The 23,538-nt window shown below is 41.5% G+C and overlaps 1 protein-coding gene across 1 annotated transcript in view; it reads left to right on the top strand.

The window, feature by feature from the left end:
• The window catches only part of LOC113430090 (dehydrogenase/reductase SDR family member 13-like), a 28,402-nt gene extending 20,306 nt beyond the window's left edge, over positions 1–8,096 (top strand). Inside the window, exons 3-5 of the mRNA XM_087955989.1 lie at positions 2,111–2,234; positions 3,537–3,848; positions 6,901–8,096. Coding sequence (XP_087812115.1) covers positions 2,111–2,234; positions 3,537–3,848; positions 6,901–7,160 — 696 coding nt within the window. The 3' untranslated portion in view covers positions 7,161–8,096. The remainder of the gene's footprint in view (positions 1–2,110; positions 2,235–3,536; positions 3,849–6,900) is intronic.
• Positions 8,097–23,538: the final 15,442 nt, after the last annotated feature.

Here is a 23,538-nt window from a genome sequence, read left to right as displayed (position 1 = left end):
TATTTCCTTTTTTCTTTCTACTTAGAACATACCCTCCTTCTTGTAGTTTCTTTATTTCTACTCCTAAATAGTTCTTTATTTCTGACAATTAGAATAGAATAGAATAACAGAGTTGGAAGGGATCTTGGAGGTCTTCTAGTCCAGGGGACCCCAACCACCGGGCCGCGGACCGGTACCAGTCCGTGGAACATTTGCTACCGGGCCGCCGGTTTGCTGGGCGCCGCCATCTTGTTTGATGAGAAAGTGCTTCCGGGTGAGCTTTTCCGGTTGGAAAGCGGCATTTGGGTCCTGAAGGAATCCTCGCGCCTTAGTTTCATCGAAGGGGGGGGCTTCGAACGAAACTAAGGCGCGAGGATTCTTTCAGCACCCAAGGCAAGGCGAGCCGAGCGACCGTCCCGAAGCCGTCCCGAAGCCCATCAACAAAGGTACAAAGGAGGAGTTGAAGGTGGTGGGGAGAAACGGGGGACGGCTGGCTGGCCAGTCGCTCGGCTCGCCTTGCCTTGTCATGCGTGCTGATGCCGATACCGGGCCGCGGATCATTTTGTGATGCCGGTACCGGGCCGTGGCACAAAAAGGTTGGGGGGCACTTTTCTAGTCCAACCCCCTGCCTAGGGAGGAAACCCTACACCACTTCAGACAAATGGTTATCCAATCTCTTCTTTAAAACTTCCAGCGTTGCAGCATTCACAACTTCTGGAGGCAAGTTGTTACACTGATGAATTGTTCTCACTGTCAGGAAATTTCTCCTTAATTCCAGGTTGCTTCTCTCCTTGATGAGTTCCCACCCATTGCTTCTTGTCCTGCCTTCAAATGCTTTGCAGAATATGTTGCCCCAACTCTTCTTTGTGGCGGCCCCTCAAATACTGGAGGGGCTGCCATGTCACCCCTAGTCCTTCTTTTCATCAGAGTAGACATACCCAGTTCCAGCAACCGTTCTTCATATATTTTAACCTCCAGGCTTCCAGATAATTGCACACCTAAACAGCTAAACAGCACACACCCAAAAATCAAATTCATCATGTGCCATCATCAGGCTTCTGTATTGTGTTTGTCTGTGAGTCAGACTTTTACAGTTGTTTCAGTTTTAAATTTGGGGCTAGCCTATTGCTGTGCCAGAATGGTTTTTTTCTTAATCCTGACTGGTTGGGAGTCTTGGTCTGTGTTTATTGGTCTTGGAGTTTGCTGTGTTCTGCTTGATTGGTGTTTCTAATATCTTCTGTCTTGTTTTGTGGCTTTTTTTGTCTTGGTTGGCTGGCAACATTGTGTTCCTGTATTGGAGGCTTTTAGTGTGGCTTGGCTCTGAATAAATGGACAGCTATCATTAGTTAGGAAGCTGGGTTTCATCTGGGTGCCTGGTTGGGGTGTGTTTGAGCTGGAGGTATCGGGGGGGGGGGTCTGTTTGTGCCCAGGTGTTTGCCTGGCTTGTGGTGTGGAGAATTTTTTGTTTGTGAGTGCAGGCTTCCAAATGATTGACAGTCTGGTGGAATCATCTCTTCTATTCATGCTTTCTGGTCTTTTTTCAATCTCTATGGCTTCTCTGATAATTCTGTGGCTGGGGTTTTCTATAGTGGCTAGGGTTTTGGTGCCATTGAAGTCAATGCTATGACCTGTGGCTTTCATGTGTTGGACTAGTGAGGAAGTGTTATAATTTATTCCAAAATAATCAGTTGTAATGTATTGTTACTATTGTATTACACTTCAATTTCCTACTTTTCTATCTAGCCATTGGTAGAATAAATCCCATACCTTATAATACTCTTTTTCTTCTTTTTTCTCTAATTGCTAATGTAATCAACTCATTTCTGCACATTTCATTATTTTCTTAATCGCCAAGCACCCAAATTCTAATCACATGACCTTGGGGGTACTGCGAGACAGTCGGAAGTGAGGGGACGGGTCGTAAATCACTTTTTTTCATTGGCATTTTAATTTTGAACGATCACTAAATGAATGGTTGTAAGTCAAGGACTGGCTGTATCGTTTTATTGTGCATCACCCAGAGAGATTGCCGGGAGATGAGCAGACCTACATAGAAGGTGAGTAAACCGGGATCAGCCTCTGAAGCCACACCGGATCCCGAAGCTCACGATTCCTCCCGCTGCTTTTCCAGGAAAGTGGGAACTTGGAGGTGATCCTGATGATCCTGGATCTGGCCAACCTGAACTCCGTGCAAGCTTTTGCGCAGACCTTCTTAGCATCGGAGCCCCGTCTGGACATCCTCATCAACAACGCAGGTGGGGCCAGAGCAGACCCTCCCCAGGGTCTCCGGAGGGGGAAGGAAGGGGGGAATATTGAGGGGGGGGAACTGTCTCCCTTTGGGGATTTGGCCATAACTTGAGAAGCAGCTCTCTCCTATTTGCGTCTGTAAATTTTTCCTACACTGCCTTTATTAATATTTTTATGAGTGACTCAAGGTGGCAAACAGATCCAACACACCTTCCCTCTCCTATTTTCCCACAACAACAACCCTGTGTGGTGGGTTGGGCTGAGAGAGAGAGAGACAAAGAGAGACTAGCCCAAAGTCATCAAGCTGGCTTTCATGCGTAAGGTGGAGCTAGAACTCACCGTCTCCTGGTGATTGGACCAAAGTCACCCAGCTGGCTTTCATGGCTCAGGCAAGATTTGAACTCATGGCCTCCCATTTTAACCACTAGACCAAACTGAAGTAACTGACTTAAAAAGACACCTGCCTTAGTCACTGGACCAAACTGAATGCTTTGCAGGTAGTCCTTGACTTATGACCGTGATGGAGTCTGCCAATTATTTTTGTAAGTTGTGTTGGTGCTAAAGCGGGTCACCCCTTGTGACCATGATTTTCCGGCCTATTCTGAGGTGGTTGTTAAGCGAACTGAATGTTCACTATCAGGTGTTTTTGCTAAAAACGGCAAGTAAGTGCCTTTTATGACAAAAATGTTGCAAATCAAGGGTCACTTAACACGTTGCCAAAGGCAGACTATTCGCCACACACCCAGAATGTGATCATGTGACCACAAGGGGGAGCCACTGGAACTTTGGAACCGAATCATGATGTCAGGATTCCAGCAATCACCCTAATTAAATCCTGATTCTCGAGCCAAACTTCAAAAAACTTCAAAGGATTTATTAGAGGGACATACTGGCACTGCCCTGTATGAAGCCAACTCTGGGATATGTAATTTAGTCACCTGTGACCCTGTTCCCTCCCCGCCCCCAGGTGTCTCATAAACCAGTTTCTCCAATTGACCCATTCACAGGCTGGGTGTCATCAATCATGTTCTCCAATTAAATATATTTGCAGGCAAAAGCTCTGGTAGTTTAGTTACAATCTTTTAAAGATAAGAGTTGGAATGTACTTTCGCTTTCAAACTGCTGCACTGCTCTTCCACAGTTCCTCCCCCCTCTTTTTTTTATGGCAACTACTAAAAGAGGCATAGCAATGTTTTATAAGTTGACACATAAATCCCTTTGGTAATTACATCAGTTGTAAAATCGAATTATCACAAAGTGACGTGTTGTAAGCCAAGGACTATTTTGTAATCCGCTTACTTTTCTGGCAGGTGTGGTTAAGGGTGGCCAAACCGCCGATGGCTTTGACTTGGTCTTCCAGGTCAACCACTTGAGCCACTTCCTGCTGACCCACCTGCTCCTGGACCAGCTGAAGCGCTGCGCCCCGAGCCGGATCGTAATTCTGTCCTCGGGAATGCATTCCTTGGGAAAGATCGACTTTCGGACCATCCACAAGTCAGGAGAGGGAATGTGGAAACCTATTCAATCGTATAGCAACAGCAAACTAGCCAACATTCTGCACGCCAGAGAGTTGGCCAACCGGCTGGAAGGAACCAACGTTACCTGCTACGCGGTTCATCCAGGTGAGTGGAAGTCCGGTGTCAGGATTCCAGCCGTTACCCCAATTAAATCATGAGCCTCGAGCCGAACTTCCAAACCTAACAGGATTTATTGGGAGTTAACATGCCGGCATGACCTAGTTGTAGGCGACTCTGAGACACATCATTCACTGTCACCCTTGGCCCTGGTTCCCCGCCCCCCCCGGGTGTATCATCATTCATATTCTCCAATGGGACACATCCATAGCCAAGAGGCTTCAATCATGTTTTCCAATTAAACTTTTGCACGGCAGAAACTTCAGTCACTTCAGTCACCTAGTTACAATCTCTGAAAAACTATGCCCGGAATGCACTTTTCGATTCCAAGCTGCTACCCCTGGTATTTCAAACTCCTCTCTCCCCTCCCTTTCTGTTGGCAACTATAAAACGGCCATTAAAAATGTTTTATGAGTTGACATCCGGCTCCAAGGTGCCCCAGATGGAGCCCCCCCCCCGGGTCCATCTGGGGCTCCACCAGACATTTCTTTCGCACTGGGGGCTCCCTCGACCCCCTTCTGCAGAGGCACCCCGGGAGTTTCCTCCATCAAGCTCAGCTGAGGAGGGAGACGTCTCCCACCATCCCGAGTCCAGAATCCTAGAACGTTAGGTGGGGAGGGCCCTTGGAGGTCTTCTAGTCCAACCCCCTGCTTCTCAACTCCTTTCCTCATTTACTTTTACTAAAAGCCAAGCGCTTATAGTAGCAACGCCGGATCAAAACATTTGCGCGCAAAGATTCCCTTGTTAACTTTCTCTTCTCCATTCCACCCCGTTAGGTTCCCCATTCGCCACTCACATTCCAAGAGGATTATTGCTTATTGACACTTGGGGACAAGGAAAGAATAACAAGGAAGGAATAAGACCCCCATAATTGATTGATGTTGACCCCCATGCTCTTCTCAGCAACTCGGGGGAAAGACAGAAAAGTCATTATTTTAATACCTGGTATTCTTCATTTGAATGTACAGGAAGTTCTTGCCTTATGAGCCCAACGTTTCTGTTGTTAAGCAAGATAGTTATTAAGTGAATGTTGCTTTATCGGATGGCATTTCTTGCCATAGTGGTTATGTGAATCACTGCACTGGCTAAGTTAGTCTGAAAAATCTGAATTTTGATCACGTGTTCATGGAGGTGGTTGTGTCAAAAACAGTCATTTAAATCACTTTTTTTTCCAGTGCTGTGTTGTAACTTTGGACGGTCACTAAACAAACTCTAATAAGTTGGGGACTGCATGTATTAGACACTTTTTCCAATGGATTTATATGTGAGACAACACAAACATACACACAAACACACTATTTTAACCAACTCGGGGAACAGACAGAATATAATTATGTAATATTATTTAATGTGTGTGTGTGTCAACAGTACTGCAAGGATTCTGCATTGCTTTTCTCGAAATTCTCATTATTTGATTTCTAACCGAATTCCAGTTTTAATGCTATACATACCGTGTTGAGCAGAGGTCCGAAAACGTGGCAACTTTAAGACTTGTGGACTTCAACTCCCAGAATGAGGAATTCTGGGAGTTGAAGTCCACAAGTCTTAAAGTTGTCACGTTTGGAGACCTCTGGTGTTGAGTATCCTGTTTTCCTTGTCCTGGATTTCTCATTATTTCTAATCGAATTTTAATCTTTAAGACAGAAGGCTAAGTCAACCTGGAGCTGTTGAGATTCGAACAGCTGGTTAGTGGGCACAGTCAACTTGCAATGCTGCATTGTGCCACTATGGCTTCCTTCCTTCCCCTCATTTCTCTTCCTTCCTTCCTTCCTCCTTCCCTCCCTCCCTCCTTCCTTCATTCCTTCCTAAGCCATAGCATTTAGACTTATATACCGCTTCACAGTGCTTTTACAGCCCTCTCTAAGCTGTTTACAGAGTCAGCCTCTTGCCCCCAACAATCCGGGTCCTCCTTTTACCCACCTCGGGAGGACGGAAGGCTGAGTCAACCTTGAGCGTGGTGGGATTTGAACAGCCGATAGTCAGCAGAAGTGACCCGCAGTACAGCACTCTAACCACTGCGCCACAGAGGCTCTACGCAATGCAGCCCCATTAAAAAATCACCACCACTATGATGGTTTAAGCATCATTAAATGTTATTAATTTAAAAAATCATATCTAACATTGTTATATAATATCTAACATCTAACCATGGAGGAATTCAAAGTGTGACATCATTATATCACATATTTAAAATAAAATAAAAATAGTTTCCTAAATATTACAGCCCAAATTTAACTCTCAGATAGTGAATCCATTTCCTTTCCCAGGGAGTCTTCATTTATCTTGTATGTATCTTGGTTTACTTTGAATGTTGAGGTGCTACCCTCTTCCTGATTTCCAACGAGATGAGGATCAGAGGCTATTGCAAACAATGAAATGAAACACGGCTCCCTCCTCCTTTTAGCTCCAAAAATATCAGCCATGTTAAATTCATATTAAACATGTACTCGGAAGTGTCTCTCAGAGTCGGCTAGCTGTCAGGATTCCGGCACTTAACCCCATTTAAATCCTGAGTCTCGAGCCAAACTTCCAAAACTTCAAAAGGATTTATTGGGAGTTAAAAGGTCCAGCACTGCCTGGGTGTATCGTCATTCATATCCTCCAATGGGACACATCCATAGCCCAGAGTCATCCCTCATGCTCTCCAGTTAGAATTTTGCACAGCAGAAATTTCAGTCACCTAGTTACTATCTGTGAAAATATTGATGGAATGCGCTTTCGGTTTGCAAACTGACGCATGGCTCCCCCCTCCCTTTCTGTTGGCAACTCTGCAAGACCATAAAAATATTTTATGAGTTGACACCACCCATCTCAGTAGTATCTGTGAGGAAGAGGGGAAACACACACACAAACATACACACTCCTTTTGCACCATTGTCCACTCACTTCACTTTTGGGTCTTCTGAAAAATATTTAGACGTTGCCCCAAAGGCTGAAGGGGTTTATTTGGTATCTCCTTTTCTCCTCCATCTCGGTCACTCTGGAAGGTGCTTCTTTCCATCCGAGGCCGTTCACACAACCAACTCTCTTTTCCTTTCAGGACCTGTTGGAACAGAAATTGGTTACTCCTGTTCGCGGTGGTTATTTTGGTTGCTTTATTTAGCCCAGGCATTCAGACGAAACTGTGACGCGGGCGCCCAGACCTCCATCTACTGCGCCACCGAGGAGGGCATCGAGAGCCTGAGCGGGCGGTATTTCGTGGACTGCCACCTCTTGGAGCCTTGGCCACAGGCCCGGGATGACCAGCTGGCCAAGAAGCTCTGGGAAGTCAGTGAGAGGCTGCTGGGACTGACCACTTAAGGCGGGAAGGGTCAGAGGGGGAGTTTGGGGTAGCAGAAAGCCTGCATCCGATTAACCTGGGAGATCAAATGGCAGGGAATCTAGAAACTACTCAGGGGTTGCGGTGTGGCTGAGACGAGCGTTGGATTTCCAAGAAGTTTAAAAACTGGGAAGTATTGTGGGGTTTGTGGTGGTGAGTTGCCCAGCGTTGGGCCTAAGAATCTTTGAAATAAAGAAACAAACTCCATCCGGTTGTCGGTCTCTCTTTTCTCCACCCTGGCCTTTCTTTCTGGTCTTGGAAAGGGCTACTCCTTCCCATCCCTTGAGACGTTTCATGACCTTACTAGGTAATGTCATCAGTGCGAGAAGGGAGTGAGGTTGGCAGGGTTGGATAGGTGACCTTTGAGGTCCCTTCCAGAGTTGGGAATTAAACCATTGGTCCATGCAGCCTGAAATGGTAGCAATGAGGCAGCAGGTCTTTGGCAGTTCTCCAAAGGATGTGCGTGTCTTTCATTTTGGGTTGCCCGTGTTAGGAATAACAAGGTTACCTAACGTAGTTTGGGTAAAATAATATATATAAACTATGATAGTGAGTTTAAGTGTGTGTCACTTTAAACTCCAAAGCATGTAATTTTGGGTGCGGTTGTGAAACCGCCATAAGAGGGAGCAAGAGAACCTACTGGTTTGCTGGCTTACTGGATTGCTTGCTGACGATGATGGATTGATGGTTTGATAACTGCGTGTTCCCTGCCGTTGGAGGAAGAAGGGAGGTTTGACTTCTTCATATCTCTACTGCGAAGAGATTTATTACTGGACTGATATTTGTAAGTTTACTGACCTCTTTTTCGACACTGGACTTTGCAACTGAATAATCCCCGGACGGACTGAACTAGTGAATGATATATGGACTGTTTGACTATGCTATAACTATTACTGGAATAAACTATTTAACTAGCACAGTGTATCTGTTTTACTGAGTGTAAGCTACAAAAACGTTTATCTCACATATTTGCCTGCCTGCCTGACTGCCGTGCAGATTCTGCTAGGGTGTATATCCCTAACACTGGTTATGGGCCCAGGCTGCACAGTCAGACTAACCAGGATATAACAGGCTTATATAAAGTGAGAGTTAGTGTAGTTACACAATACTGTAAACAGACAGCTGTGTTTTATTAATTATAGTTTAATATCCAGAGAAAGATGGCACAAGTCAATTTACCAAGTTTGTCTCTAATATCCAAACTGGATGGAACAAACTATGTTTCATGGTCTATGAAATGCAGCCTACTTCTACGCAGAGAAGGTTTGTGGAGTATAATTCAAAACCCACCAGAAGTAGATGATTGGGATCCGGAAGATGAGGATGATGCCCAGAAAATACAAGAATATCAACTGAAGAATGAGCAAGCTCTCTGTATAATAGGACTGACACTCTGTGACCAGCAGCTTGTCCATATTCGTGGAGAAGAAACAGCTGCGAAATGTTGGGAGAATTTAAAGAAGATTTATGTTCGAGACAGTGTAGGAGCACATATAAATCTTACACGGAAGCTGTTCAGAACACATCTTCAAAAGAATGGAGACATGTTGACTCATATAAACACTATGAAGAGAATTTTTCAGGAACTGCATGAAAAAGAACTTATCTTCACAGAACTACATCAGGTTTATATAATTTTGTCTTCGTTAGATGAGAGCTATGACAACTATGTAACTTCACTGGAAGTACTGCCAAAAGATAACCTCACATTAACTGACATTACTGGCAGATTAATTGAAGAAGCCAGGAGAAGGCTTGAAAGGAATCAACTGAGAAGGGAACAACCACAAGAAGAGAAATTATCTTCGACAGCCTATACAATTAGAAAATGTTTTAATTGTGGAGGAAAAGGACATTTGGCTAGATTCTGCAAGAAAGGAAAAAGCCACAATGCCAGCCAGAATGCTAAAAGGCATCAAAAGAATGAAAAATGCTTAGAGTTAACCATGTATAGCAACAAAATTGTGAATAATAATTTATGGGTTGTAGATAGTGGAGCATCGCACTGCATAACGAAAGATAAGAAAAGATTTGTTAAGATGTCCACGAGTTCACAACAGATATCGTTAGCTAATGGCTGGAAAATGAAAGCAAAAGGCACATTGTTCTTGCATAAAAGAAAATGTAAAAATGTTATATGTACCACAACTTAAGTTTAATTTGCTTTCGGTTAGAGTTTTGATTAAACTAGGTTATGTAGTTACCTTTAGGGGAGAAAATTGCATAATAGAAAAAGAAGGTAAAACAGTGACTGCAACTTTAAAAGGTGAATTGTATGTGTTAAATGATAATCAATTAGAGGTGGCTAACACAGTGTATAATAACGTTAAACCTCATGATGAATGCATACATTTGTTACACAGACATTTAGGGCATATAAATTTTAAAATGCTCAAGCAAACGGTTGAACTGTCTAAAGGTATAAAACTGAAGCCTTGCAGTAAGTATTTGCACTGCAATGCTTGCAGTCAAGAAAAAAGCAAGGTAATACCAGCAAATAGAATTAATGGATTTAAAACTAAAGAGCCTCTAGAGGTCATATTTGCTGATATTATAGGTCCTAAAAAACCAAGTGTGGGAGGTGCTCGTTATATACTAAGTATAATGGATCATTATTCTAGATATGGTTTCTGTTATTTAATGAAGAGTAAAACGGAAACATATCAGAATTTCTTTAATTGGTTGAAGTTTGCAGAAAGAAAAACTAAAAGGAAACTAGTAACTCTTGTAACTGATAATGGTACGGAATTTATAAATAATAAATTCCAAAATAGACTGAAGATGGCAGGTGTTGAACATAAAAGGTCTGCACAGTATAGGCCACAACATAATTCCTTTATAGAAAGACGAGGCCAAACAATACAGGCAATGGCTCGTACTATGTTGTTGGATTCAGGATTACCTGAAACTTTGTGGGGAGAAGCAATAATGTGTGGTAATCATATATTGAATAATGTTGTTAACTCAACAACAGGTGAATTACCATTCACACGGTGGCATGGTAGAAAACCTGACCTAAGCTACATGCACACATTTGGAGCACCAGCATGGGTGCATATTCCTACACAACTGAGACATAAGGGGCAGCATAGGGCTAAAAAGTTATTTTTTGTAGGTTATGAATCTAATCACAAATCATACAGATTCTGGGAAAAAGGTACATCTAGAGTTTACTGTAGTGCTAGTGCACAATTCCTTGAACATGTAGGATGGGAAAAACTGGAGCAAGATTCAAGTAAGGAAGTAATCATAGAAACCTACAAAAGACCAAAAGAACAAATCAGTAATAAGAAGAGTACAATTAAAGAGGAAGTACAGGAAGAGCACATAGGACCAGAACAGGAAGAAATAGGTGAACAGGAAGAAATAGATAACCAGGAACAGGTAGTACATGAAAGTCCACCTGTAAGCCCTGTAATACCTAGACGTTCAACACGTGAAACCAGACCACCTGACAGGTACCAAGCAAGTGTAGTTTGCCAAGTTAGTAAAGTTCCAACTACTGTTGAAGAACTTAGAATGTATCCTGCAAAGGATCAAGAAAATTGGCATAGAGCGATGGAGAAGGAACTAAATTCATTAAAACAAATGGAAGTTTATGAAAATGTTAAATTACCTCCAGGTGAAAAGTCCATTGGCTGTAAATGGATATTTAAATTAAAAACAGGTAAAAATGGGACTGTTACCCATAAGGCTAGGTTGGTAGCTCAAGGATTTAATCAAACTGCATGTGATTATGATGAAGTATTTGCACCGAGTCTAAAAGCAACAACCTTGAGAGCAGCTTTAGTGTGGGCAGCTAAGAAGAACTATATCATAAATCACTTAGATGTAGAAACTGCTTATCTGCATGCATCATTGCAGCACACTATATACTTAAAGAAACCTGTAGGAATTAAGAATGATAAAACAAATAATGACTGTTGGAAGCTTAAAAAGAGTCTCTATGGATTAAAACAATCTGGTTACGAATGGAACCAATATATTGTTAAGGAGTTAAACAATATAGGGTTTAAAGCAGGTTTAGCTGATCCATGTTTATTTAAGAGAGAGACTAATGGAACAGTATCATTGTTATTGTTGTTCACTGATGATATTGCCTTAATTACAAAAACTAATAATGAAGCTACTGAAATAATATCATTATTAGGTAAGAGGATAAAATTAAAGCAATTAAGAGAGATAAAACAGTATCTAGGATTAACAATAAATAAAACCAAGGGTGGCTATAATATATCTCAAGAGGATAAAATTTATCAATTACTAAAAACATACAAGATGGAACTTTGTAAGCCGGCAAAAACTCCAATGAGTCAGGAATTTGGCCGCACTGATGCTCAAAGTCCAAAATTCAATAAGACTATTTATCAATCATTAACTGGTAGTTTATCGTACATTAGTAATTGGTCAAGGCCAGATAATGCCTATGGCGTTAATCAATTGGCACGATTCAACGCTGAACCCACTGAACGACACTGGCAAGCAATAAAGCGTATATTAAGATATCTTAAAAGGACAATGCACTATGCATTGTATTTGGAGCCAAAAGATGATCTGATTTTAAGTGCATATGCTGATGCAAGTTTTGCAACAGAGATAAACACTAGGAAATTAACTTCAGGTATGGCCATACTATTAGGAAAAACACTGATTGGTTGGAGGTCAATTAGACAGGAACACATAAGTATGTCCACAATGGAAGCAGAATTTTCATGTCTATCTTTATTATGTACTGATTTAATTCTGTATAAACAGTTGTTATTGGATATGGGAATAACTGTTAATGATTCCATTGTAGTTTATGAGGACAATCAAGCAGCCATACGGATGGCTACAAATATTGCTGTGAAAACGAGATCTAAGCATACAAATCTTAGATATCTGAATGTAAGACAATCTGTAAAAAATGGTTTGATAAGATTGGAATATTGTATGACTGAAGAAAATATTGCAGATCAATTTACGAAAGCCCAAAGTTCAGTCAAATACAAAGAAAGTTGTGATAACTATTGTTTAAAGTTGTAAATATATATATATATATATTATTATATTACCCAAAAGGGGAGTGTGTTAGGAATAACAAGGTTACCTAACGTAGTTTGGGTAAAATAATATATATAAACTATGATAGTGAGTTTAAGTGTGTGTCACTTTAAACTCCAAAGCATGTAATTTTGGGTGCGGTTGTGAAACCGCCATAAGAGGGAGTAAGAGAACCTACTGGTTTGCTGGCTTACTGGATTGCTTGCTGACGATGATGGATTGATGGTTTGATAACTGCGTGTTCCCTGCCGTTGGAGGAAGAAGGGAGGTTTGACTTCTTCATATCTCTACTGCGAAGAGATTTATTACTGGACTGATATTTGTAAGTTTACTGACCTCTTTTTCGACACTGGACTTTGCAACTGAATAATCCCCGGACAGACTGAACTAGTGAATGATATATGGACTGTTTGACTATGCTATAACTATTACTGGAATAAACGATTTAACTAGCACAGTGTATCTGTTTTACTGAGTGTAAGCTACAAAAACGTTTATCTCACATATTTGCCTGCCTGCCTGACTGCCGTGCAGATTCTGCTAGGGTGTATATCCCGAACAGCCCAGGTCAAAAATTCCTCAGTAGTTTGCACGTTCAAGTTGTTCTCGACTTTCGCCTGCAGTTGGGACCTGAATTGTGCCAAATTTTATGGCCTTTTTGCCACAGTAAATTCTTAAGTGCGTCACATGGTTATCCAATTTCTTCTGCAAAATTTCCAGTGTTGGAGCACCCGCAACTTCTGGAGGTATTCCTTACTTCCCGGTTGCTTCTCCCCTTGATTAGTTTCCACCCATGACTTCTTGTCCTGCCCTCCAGGGCTTTGGAGAATAGCTTGACTTCCTCTTCTTTGGGGCAGCCCCTGAGATATGGGAACGCTGCCATCATGTCCCTCCTAGTCATGAAGTAAATCCAGCTTCCCACCCGCATTGACTTGGCTTGTTGGAAATTGCAAACCAATCAGCCTGACATGAATATGTGGGAAGCTCTAAGAAAAGATCATCAAGCAACACATCTAGAAATGCCTTGAAATGAACAAGGTCATACCCAGAAGCCAACACGGGTTCGTCAAGAACACATCGTGCCAAATACATCTCATTTCGTTCTTCAACAAAGGGACCAAATTAGTAGATCAGCAACTGTAGCATACTTAAGTTTCAGTAAAGCATTTGACAAAGTAGACCACAATCTACTTCTTGGCAAGCTAGTAAAATGCGAGATAGGCAGCACCACCACCAGGTGGATTTGTAACTGGCTAACCAATCTTCCTCAATGAGTAATCCTTAATGGTACCGTATCTACCTGGAGGGAAGTAAGCAGTGCAGTGCCACAAAGTTCCATTTTAGGCCCAGGACTTTTTTAATATCTTCACAAATGACTTAGATGAGGGAATAGAAGAGGAACTCATCAGATTTGCACATGACAACCAAGCTGGCAGGACTAACCAATACCCCAGAAGACAAGCTCAGGATCTAAAAAGTTCTTGACAGACTTGAACAATGGGCCCTATCCAACAACGTGAAATTTAATTTGGAGAAAAGCAAGGTGTTAGGTTTCCAAGTGGTGAAATCCATTTAGTAAGAAACGAACACAGTCCATCTTCCAAGACAATTTCTTTTATTTAGGAAAGCATCAAATTGGCAAAGTCCATGGTAGTTCCAGATCTGACACAACCTGGAATTATCCCACAATATTACAAGTTAGAAACAACCCCCATCAGTCACATTCTCCAATAGAAGTAATTCAACGTTGCTTGATGTCATAAATCTCCACCTCAAGGGGCCTGAGCAGAGACAACTCATTTTCCCATGGGAAGAAGAACCACTTAGCCTAAACAACTCTCTCTCTCTCTCCACTCCTCCCCCCTTAGAAATGTGGCAAGCCCAAGACCCCTCCCCCATAACTGCCAAAGAGTCCTGAATAAAAAGAATATATACAGCTGTGTGAAAAAGTCCTGCATGCTTTACGGTTTACGGTTTATGACATTTTTTGGATAGGCCATTGATATTATGATATTTTATGCTAACTGCTATGCAAATATTGTTATATTTAAATAAATCCTGATGGTTTTTAAGTGAAAAGCGTAAGCTTTTTGCAATTTGGTACTGTTTGGATGGGGATTTTGAATTTTCTTTCATGCTTACAATGCACGCTTACAGTGACTATGAAAACAGATTAACTGATGCATCATGCCCAGTGGCATACGTGTTGCAATTATGAAGGCCAATGCTAGTGTTTTGTTAACATTTTTATTGTTTATGGCCCTGAAAAGGACTGTTTAGGTAACCAAACATGGTTACTAATATGAAATTGGTCAGCCCTTGTTGCTTATCACCAGGTGGCTTCGCTTCGGCATAGACTGTATAAGCCTTTGCACGTGATCTTTGGTGACAATGTGGTGCCAGGCTGCAATAATGCCTTCAATCAGCTCCTGCTTGGTCTTCGGATGCTTCTTGCTTATTTCGTAAGCAATCTTGGCCCACAAGTTCTCAACTGGGTTCAAATCCGGGCTCTGAGCTGGCCAATCCAGGAGTCGAACCCCATGCGTCTTCTGACACTTTTGGAGCTACTATAAATTATATGAGTTCACGATGCCTGCCCATTTCTAATCTAATCCGTTCTGTAATCTGGGTGGCTGTGGGACTCTTCTAATTAATGTTTCACCTACCTGTTCAAACTTGATGGGCGTTTTAGGGTGCTAGTCTTTATCCCTAATTGCTCAATGATAGGGAGCCCAATCAGGCATCTGGAACATCCTGTATCTATTACTGCTTTTAACTCCCAAACTTACCCCCGGTCTCAGGCACCACCAACTTCACTTTGATTGTAAAAGGGGGGGTGGCTGCACTCACCATGGGGTCTTCTTCCTCATTTGCCTTTCATGCAGGAGCCAGCACTCAACTACAACTGTTCCCGCTATTAAGTTAAATATCTTAGCACCCTCCGATTTATACCTGGACAACGTTTAAACCAAGTTGCTTTACAAGATCTTCACACGCTGGCTGCTTGTGAAGGAAACAGAGGGCGAGTAGAAAGGAGAAAGACAGCAGCCCGTGCGCCTAACAGCACGCGAATCATATAACTATAAACCAAGAATACCAAGAATACATTTAGAGTAAGTGCGCTTGAGATTGTAATTTTATTTTATTTCAAAATGACTGGCTTAGTTCAGTGTAATACTTGTTTTACAGCTGTCTTTCGCAGTACTCTTTTCAAACTTGGATACTGTCCTCTTTGTAAAAAAATGAGCAGTCTACATGGACAGATTACCTATCTAGAATCTCTAATCTGTGCTCTCCAAGCAGAAATTAGGTGCCCAATCCAGCCATCTATTGAGCTGCTGTGCCGCCAGCCCCCACTACCACCAAGATCCTACAGGAAAAGGGCAGTATGGACAACCGTGGGATCTGGCAGGGTGAGAGCTGTGGACCATAAACGCAAAACTTTTGCTGTTTCCCAGCATAACAGATACAGTGCCCTTGCTGACCTTAATAGGGACACTAGAGTGTCAGGTCAAGGTAGTTGTGATAACGATAACTCAAGTAAGCCGGGGATCATGGTCCTAGAAGAAGAACTTGCTTTGGAAAGGAGAAAGCGTGAATCAGGTGTTACGCACCAGTCACACAAGAAGAGCCAGGCATCCAAAATGAGAAGCCACCGACTCAATTGTAAGGGATGTAAATTTAGGAAAGGATACGGAGGTTTTGAAAGAGGTCAGGTGTCTACCAGGTGCTACGGCCAGCAGAGACAAGAAGCGTATTCTTAAGATAGTCAAGAATGCCAACAAGGGCTGTGATGTTGATGCTATTATACATCTTGATTCAAATGATCTGTCCCAGAAGGATGTACTTTCTGTTCAGAAAGACTTCCAGAGCTTGGGGTATGAACTTAGTAATATGGGCTGCGGGCTTCTCTTTTCAGAGGTTCTACCAGTATACAAGGAACCAAAAGGGAAAGGGCAGCGTGTAGCGGAGTTTAATGTGTGGCTAAAGGAGTGGTGTAAAAGGGAAGGCTTTGGTTTTATTAGTCATGATGTCTGAAGCTGGTCCAATGAGAAACTGTACAAAAGAGATGGTTTGCATCCATCAAAGAAAGGGACTGAGTTACTTGGCATTAAATTCACAGATTTAAAATGTTTTTTAAACATTTAAACTGAACAGCGGGGAGAGAGAATTAATGGATACAGAACATTTCTGTCCCCAGCAACGTAAAACTGATAAGGATACCAGTGCATGCAAAATAGATGTTTGTGCAGGTAAGATTATCAACCTTGATGCCAACCAAAACCAAGCATTTAATAGTGAGTGCCATACCATGTGCATTAATCAAACAGGTGGCAAGAAAGTAGGGCCAGGCAGGCACAACACAGGTTATGTAGACAGGAAACACAGTGTCAGACTTAAAGATCTCAAGTGCCTATATACAAATGCACAAAGTCTGGGGAACAAATAGAGTGAACTCGAACTACGAATACATGAAGATAAATACAGTATGATATAGTTGGAATAACAGAAACTTGGTGGGATGAAACCCATGACTGGAACATACTGGTAGAAGGATACAAACTACCGTGTTTCTCCAACAATACGTCCCCCCGCCCAATAGGAAGACCCAGCATGTTTTCTTGACATAAAGTGAAATTAAGCCCCTCCCCCCCAAATTTAGGCCTATTTTAAAACATGCAAAATGGGGGGAAGGGTGGGGGGAACTTGCCGTTAGGAGAGCCCCACGGGCAGCCATGCCTCCTCACCAGCCGCTCCTAACGGGCGATCATGGCGGAACGCGGAGAGTTCCCTACTCCCACCAAGCACCTTTGCTGCAGACACGAGACCTTCGGCGCCTGCCACTGCTGTTTTCCCTTCTGCCTGTGCCACTTCCGCGTTTGGAGCTGCTGCTGTGTTTGGAACGCTGCTGCCACCGCCGCTCCAAACACGCTGCAAACAGCGGCGGTGCTCCAAACACGGAAGCAGCATTCCAAAAGTGGCGGCAGTGCTCCAAACGCCGCGGCAGTGCTCCAAAGGTGCAAGCAGCACTCCAAATGCCATGGTGGTGCTCCAAACGCGGCGGCGGAGCTCCAAACGTGGGAGCGGCAGCTCCAAACGTCGTGGCAGCATGGGCAGAAGGGAAAGCAACAGCGGCGGGCGCCGATGGTCTCGGGTCTGCAGCAAAGATGCTTGGCAGGAGTAGGGAGCTCTCCGTGCTCCGCCATGATCGCCCGTTAGAAGCGGCTGGTGGCGAGGCATGGTTGCCCGCATGGCGCTCTAGGCGAGGATGCAAGGGGAGGGGGAATTAAGTCACCCCTGAAAAGACAGCCTAGCCATTTATTCGAGGCTCAAAAAAAAGATAAGACCCAGCCTTATTTTATGAGAAACATGGGTATTCCAAAAAAAAAAAACACCAGACCCCATAAAAGAGGAGGTGAAGTTGCAGCGTATGTAAAGGACCACTATATTGCTACAGAAATGCATGCAACCAAAGATGAAAACCTCCTAGAATGCATATGAGTCAATATAAAAGAAAAAAAGAATGACATGGCCATAGGCGTATATTATAGGCCACCCAATCAAGCAGAAAAAAATTGATGTCCTTTTGCCAGCCAACTACAAAACATATGCAGGAAACAAACAACAATAGTAATGGGAGACTTCAATTATTCTGATATCAGTTGGAAAATGAATTCCGCACCAAGTGAGAAATCAGATAAGTTCCTAACCAACCGAGCTGACAACTTTGTTGTCCAAAAGGTAGAGGGTGAAACTAGAGGGACAGCCATACTGGACTTAATTCTTACAAACAGAGAAGAAGTGATAGAGGGAGCTGAAATTGCAGGAACCCTGGGTGAGAGAGATCATATACTACAATTCAACATAAGACAAACACAAGCAACAGAACATAACGACACCAGAGTCTTGGATTTTAAAAGAGCTGATTTCAATAAACTCAGAGATAACTTGGGAAAGATTCCATGGATGAAAATTCTAAAGGGGAAAACAACTCAAGAATCTTGGGAAACTGGAAAGTATGATCATAGAAGCCCAGACCAGCACAATACCACTGAGAAAGAAAAATAAGAAATCCAAGAAGAAACCAGCATGGCTGCACGAAGATCTCTCTGGCAAATTGAAAGAAAAAAAGGACAAGTACAAAAAATGGAAAGAAGGACATACAGCTAAGGCAGAATATCAGCAGATAGCCAGAATCTGCAAAGATAAAGTCAGGATAGCAAAGGTTCAGAACAAACAAAGACTTGCAACAAAAGTCAAAGATAATAAAAAAAAGTTTCTTCCAACATATTAATAACAAGAAAAAAATCAAGGAAACGGTCGGTCCGCTAAAGAGAGAAGATGGCAAGGAAGCAACAGGCAACACATTTCTAAGGGGGGAGGAGTGGAAAGAGAGAGAGAGTTGTTTAGGCTAAGTGGTTCTTCTTCCCATGGGAAAATGAGTTGTCTCTGCTCAGGCCCCTTGAGGTGGAGATTTATGACATCAAGCAACGCTGAATTACTTCTATTGGAGAATGTGACTGATGGGGGTTGTTTCTAACTTGTAATATTGTGGGGTAATTCCAGGTTGTGTCAGATCTGGAACTACCATGGACTTTGCCAATTTGACGCTTTCCTAAATAAAAGAAATTGTCTTGGAAGATGGACTGTGTTCGTTTCTTACTAAATGGATTTCACCACTTGGAAACCTAACACCTTGCTTTTCTCCAAATTAAATTTCACGTTGTTGGATAGGGCCCATTGTTCAAGTCTGTCAAGAACTTTTTAGATCCTGAGCTTGTCTTCTGGGGTATTGGTTAGTCCTGCCAGCTTGGTTGTCATGTGCAAATCTGATGAGTTCCTCTTCTATTCCCTCATCTAAGTCATTTGTGAAGATATTAAAAGAGTCCTGGGCCTAAGATGGAACTTTGTGGCACTGCATTGCTTACTTCCCTCCAGGTAGATACGGTACTGTTAGGTATAACATTGATACCAAATATGGTTTGGGTGAATAAATATATAAAACTTAGATATCATGGTTTAAGTGCTTATCACTTTAAGCACAATGCAGCAGGCAATTAGCCGATTAAGGGTGCGGTTAGAAGTTACAATATAAGGAAGCATTAGAAGCTGGAAAGCTTACTGTGTCTGGCTGTAACTGTGTGCTACTGTAACTGTGTGCTGCTGCGACTAACTGTGATTACTGACTGTGAGTGCCTGTGACTGAACTGTTATTGTTTGCTACTGTTTGCTGATTTACTGCGTAAGTCTACTGAATATCCAGCGTTGGTTTCTCTGGAGAGTGAAACCGGAGGAGGAGAAGATATCTTTATCGGCTGATAAAGATATTGCAAGGACTCTTAACTTGGACTATACTAGTGAGTCTTACTGGATGGAAATACTGTGAATGACTTAATGGACTGAATGACAATGCTTAAACTCTAACTGGATTAAAAACTATTTAAACTACAAACAGTGTTTGTGTTCAGTGTGTGTATACTCTGGGGCCCTTCCGCTCTCGTTTGGCTTCCTGGCTTGACTACTGCTGCAATACTCTTCTAGGGGTTAATCCTCAAACCCTAACATTGGTTATGGGCCCAGCAGCATAGTCTAACTAACCAGGATATAGCAGAGAGAGTTGGTGTGAGTTGCACATTACTGTAAAAACAAACTGTTTTAATTAGTTTAAAATAGTCAAAATATCTGAAGAGTAATGGCACAAGTAAATTTGTCACAATTGTCCATGATATCCAGGCTGGATGGAACAAACTATGTTTCATGGTCAATGAAATGTAGTTTACTTCTACGCAGAGAAGGTTTGTGGGACATTATAGCAAACCCACCAGATGTGAGTAGCTGGGATCCTGCTAATGATGATGATAAAGAAAAGTTACAAGACTTTAAACTGAAGAATGAGCAGGCTTTATGCATCATAGGACTGACTCTCTGTGATCAGCAGCTTGTCCATATTCGTGGAGAAGAAAATGCTGCAAACTGCTGGGAGAACCTCAGGAAGATTTATGTTCGGGACAGTGTAGGAGCACATATAAATCTTACACGGAAGCTTTTCAACGCATCTTCAGAGGAATGGAGATATGTTAGTTCATTTAAACTGTATGAAGAGCATTTTTCAAGATTTGCAAGAAAAAGAGCTTATATTTAATGAACTGCAACAAGTCTACATAATATTATCTTCATTAGATCAAAGCTATGATGACTATGTGACTTCGTTTGAGGTATTGCCAAAAGAAAGACTCTCATTAACCGAGATTACAGGCAGGCTACTAGAAGAAGCCAGAAGAAGGCGTGAGCGTGACGAGCTGAGAGAAGATAAGAAAGAAGAGAAATTATCTTCAAAGCTTGAAAGAAACCAGCAAAGCAAATTACAGCACCTGGAAGAAGAGAATTTATCTTCAACAGCATACACAATTAAAAAGTGTTTTAATTGTGGAGGCAGAGGACATTTGGCAAAGTTCTGCAAAAAGAGAAAAAGCCAGAATGTAAAAAAGCCAAAGAAAGCATTTGAACTAGCCACGTTTAGCAACTCTGATGTGAAGAATAATTTATGGGTGGTTGACAGTGGCGCATCCCACTGCATCACAAGAGATAAGACAAAATTTATAAAAATGTCTAAAAGCTCCCAACATATATCTCTTGCTAATGGCTGGAACCTGAAAGCGAAAGGTCAAGGTTTTGCACGTTGTCCGTACATAAACCAGGATATAAAAATGTTGTATGTACCGCAACTAAAGTTTAATTTGCTTTCAGTTAGGGTATTAGATAAATTAGGTTATGTAATTACTTTTAAGGATAATAATTGCATAATTGAAAAAGATAACAAAAGGGTAACTGCAGCTTTAAATGGAACATTATATGTATTAGATAATAGTAAGAAAGGGGAGGCACATACTGTATTTAATAATATAAAGCCTCATGAAGAATGTATCCATTTATTGCATAGGCGTTTGGGGCATGTAAATTTTAAAATGCTAAAACGTACAGTTGAGTTATCTGAAGGAATAAGGTTAAAACCTTGTGATAAATATTTGCGTTGTAATGTTTGCTGTGAAGATAAGAGCAAAGTATTGCCTGCAAATAGGCTAAATGGTTTCAAAACAAAAGAACCTTTAGAAGTAGTATTTGCAGACATAATAGGTCCAAAGAAACCCAGTATGGGGGTGCTAGGTATATACTGAGCATTATGGACCATTATTCTAGATATGGGTTTTGCTATTTAATGAAAAGCAAAACTGAAACATATCAACATTTTTTCAATTGGCTTAGGTTTGCTGAAAGAAAGTCTAAACGTCAACTGATAACCCTGGTGACAGATAATGGCACGGAATTTGTTAATAACAAATTCCAGAACAGACTTAAGGTAGCTGGAATAGAGCATAAGAAGTCTGCTCCATACAGGCCAGAACATAACGCTTTTATTGAAAGAAGAGGCCAAACACTACAGGCAATGGTTAGAACAATGTTAAATGATTCTGGGTTACCTGATTCTTTGTGGGGGAGGCTACAATGTGTGCTAATAACATATTGAACAACGTTGTTAATACAACAACAGGTGAAATTCCATTCACCAGATGGCATGGCAGGAAACCTGATCTAAGTTACCTGCACACATTTGGTGCACCAGCATGGGTGCATATTCCTGCACAACTCAGAAAAAAAGGGCAACATAGAGCTAAAAGATTTTTCTTCGTTGGTTATCAAGGCAAACCATAGGGCATATAGATTTTGGGAGAAAGGCACATCTAAAGTGTTATGTAGTGCTAGTGCCCAATTTCTAGAACATGAAGGATGGGAGAAATTAGAACAGGATGCCAATAAAGATGTAATTATTGAATCCTATAGAAATCCCATTAGTTATCCCTGTAACTTTAAAAATAAAGTAAAGAGACAAATACAGGATGAAATAGTGCCCATAAAGGAAGAAACAGATTCAATAGCTGAACAGGATGAGGAAGATGAACAGGTAGTAGTTCAACAAAGTCCTCCTGTAAGCCCTGTAATTCCTAGAAGAACTACACGTGTATCTAGACCGCCTGATAGGTACCAGGCTAACACAGTGTGCCAGATTAATCAAGTTCCTAATTCTGTTGAAGAAATTAAAAAGTATCCTAATAAGGAAAAAGAAAGTTGGTATGCAGCAATGAATAAGGAACTGAATTCATTAAGTGATATGAAGGTGTATGAAAATGCCAAATTACCTGTAGGAAAGAAATCCATTGGCTGCAAATGGATATTTAAGGTAAAAACAGATAAAGATGGTAATTTAATCCATAAGGCAAGGTTAGTAGCCCAAGGTTTTAGGCAGAATGCTAATGACTATGATGAGGTGTTTGCACCTAGTCTTAAGGCAGCAACCTTGAGGGCAGCTTTAGTGTGGGCAGCTAGTAAAAACTATATAGTTAACCATCTAGATGTGGAAACTGCTTACTTGCACGCCCCATTAAAACATACTATTTATATGAAAAAACCTGTTGGTATTAAAAGTGAAAATAAGGATAATAATGATTGTTGGTTGTTAAAGAAAAGCCTCTATGGTCTTAAACAATCAGGCTATGAATGGAACCAGTATATTGTAAAGGAACTAGACAATATAGGATTTAAAGCTGGTTTAGCGATCCATGTCTGTTTAAGAGGGAGACAAATGGGAAAATATCATTATTATTACTATTCACAGATGACATTGCTTTGATAACTGAAACTAATGATGAAGCAAATAAAATAATAGCATCATTAGGAAAGAGAATAAAGATCAAGCAATTAGGGAGATAAAGAAGTATCTCGGTTTGAATATAAAGAAAACACGGAAAGGTTTTAAGATATCACAGGAAGATAAGATAAGCAAATTGCTAAAAGATTACAAGATGGAGCTTTGTAAGCCAGCTAAGACTCCAATGAGTCAGGAGTTTAGCAACACTGATGTACAAAGCCCGGAGTTTGATAAGGTGATTTATCAATCTTTAATTGGTAGTTTGAGTTATATTAGTAATTGGTCTAGACCAGATATTTCATACTGCGTGAATCAGTTGGCTAGATTCAATTCTGCACCATGTGAAAGACACTGGATTGCAGCTAAGAGGATATTAAGATATCTTAAAAAGACAATGAATTATTCATTGTATTTAGAACCAAAGGGTGATTTAATTCTGAGTGCTTATGCAGATGCTAGCTTTGCATCAGAAAGAGACACTAGAAAGTCGACTTCAGGAACAGCCATAATGCTGGGTAAGACATTAATAGGCTGGAAGTCAATAAGACAACAGCATATAAGTTTGTCTACTATGGAGGCAGAATTCTCCTGTTTATCATTGTTATGTACAG

Source organism: Notechis scutatus, chromosome 1 (assembly GCF_049901735.1).
Source record: "Notechis scutatus isolate UNSWTSFEM ecotype Mainland chromosome 1, rNotScu1.2, whole genome shotgun sequence".
NCBI classification, from domain to species: domain Eukaryota; kingdom Metazoa; phylum Chordata; class Lepidosauria; order Squamata; family Elapidae; genus Notechis; species Notechis scutatus.
This window is presented reverse-complemented; position numbering and strand designations above follow the sequence as displayed.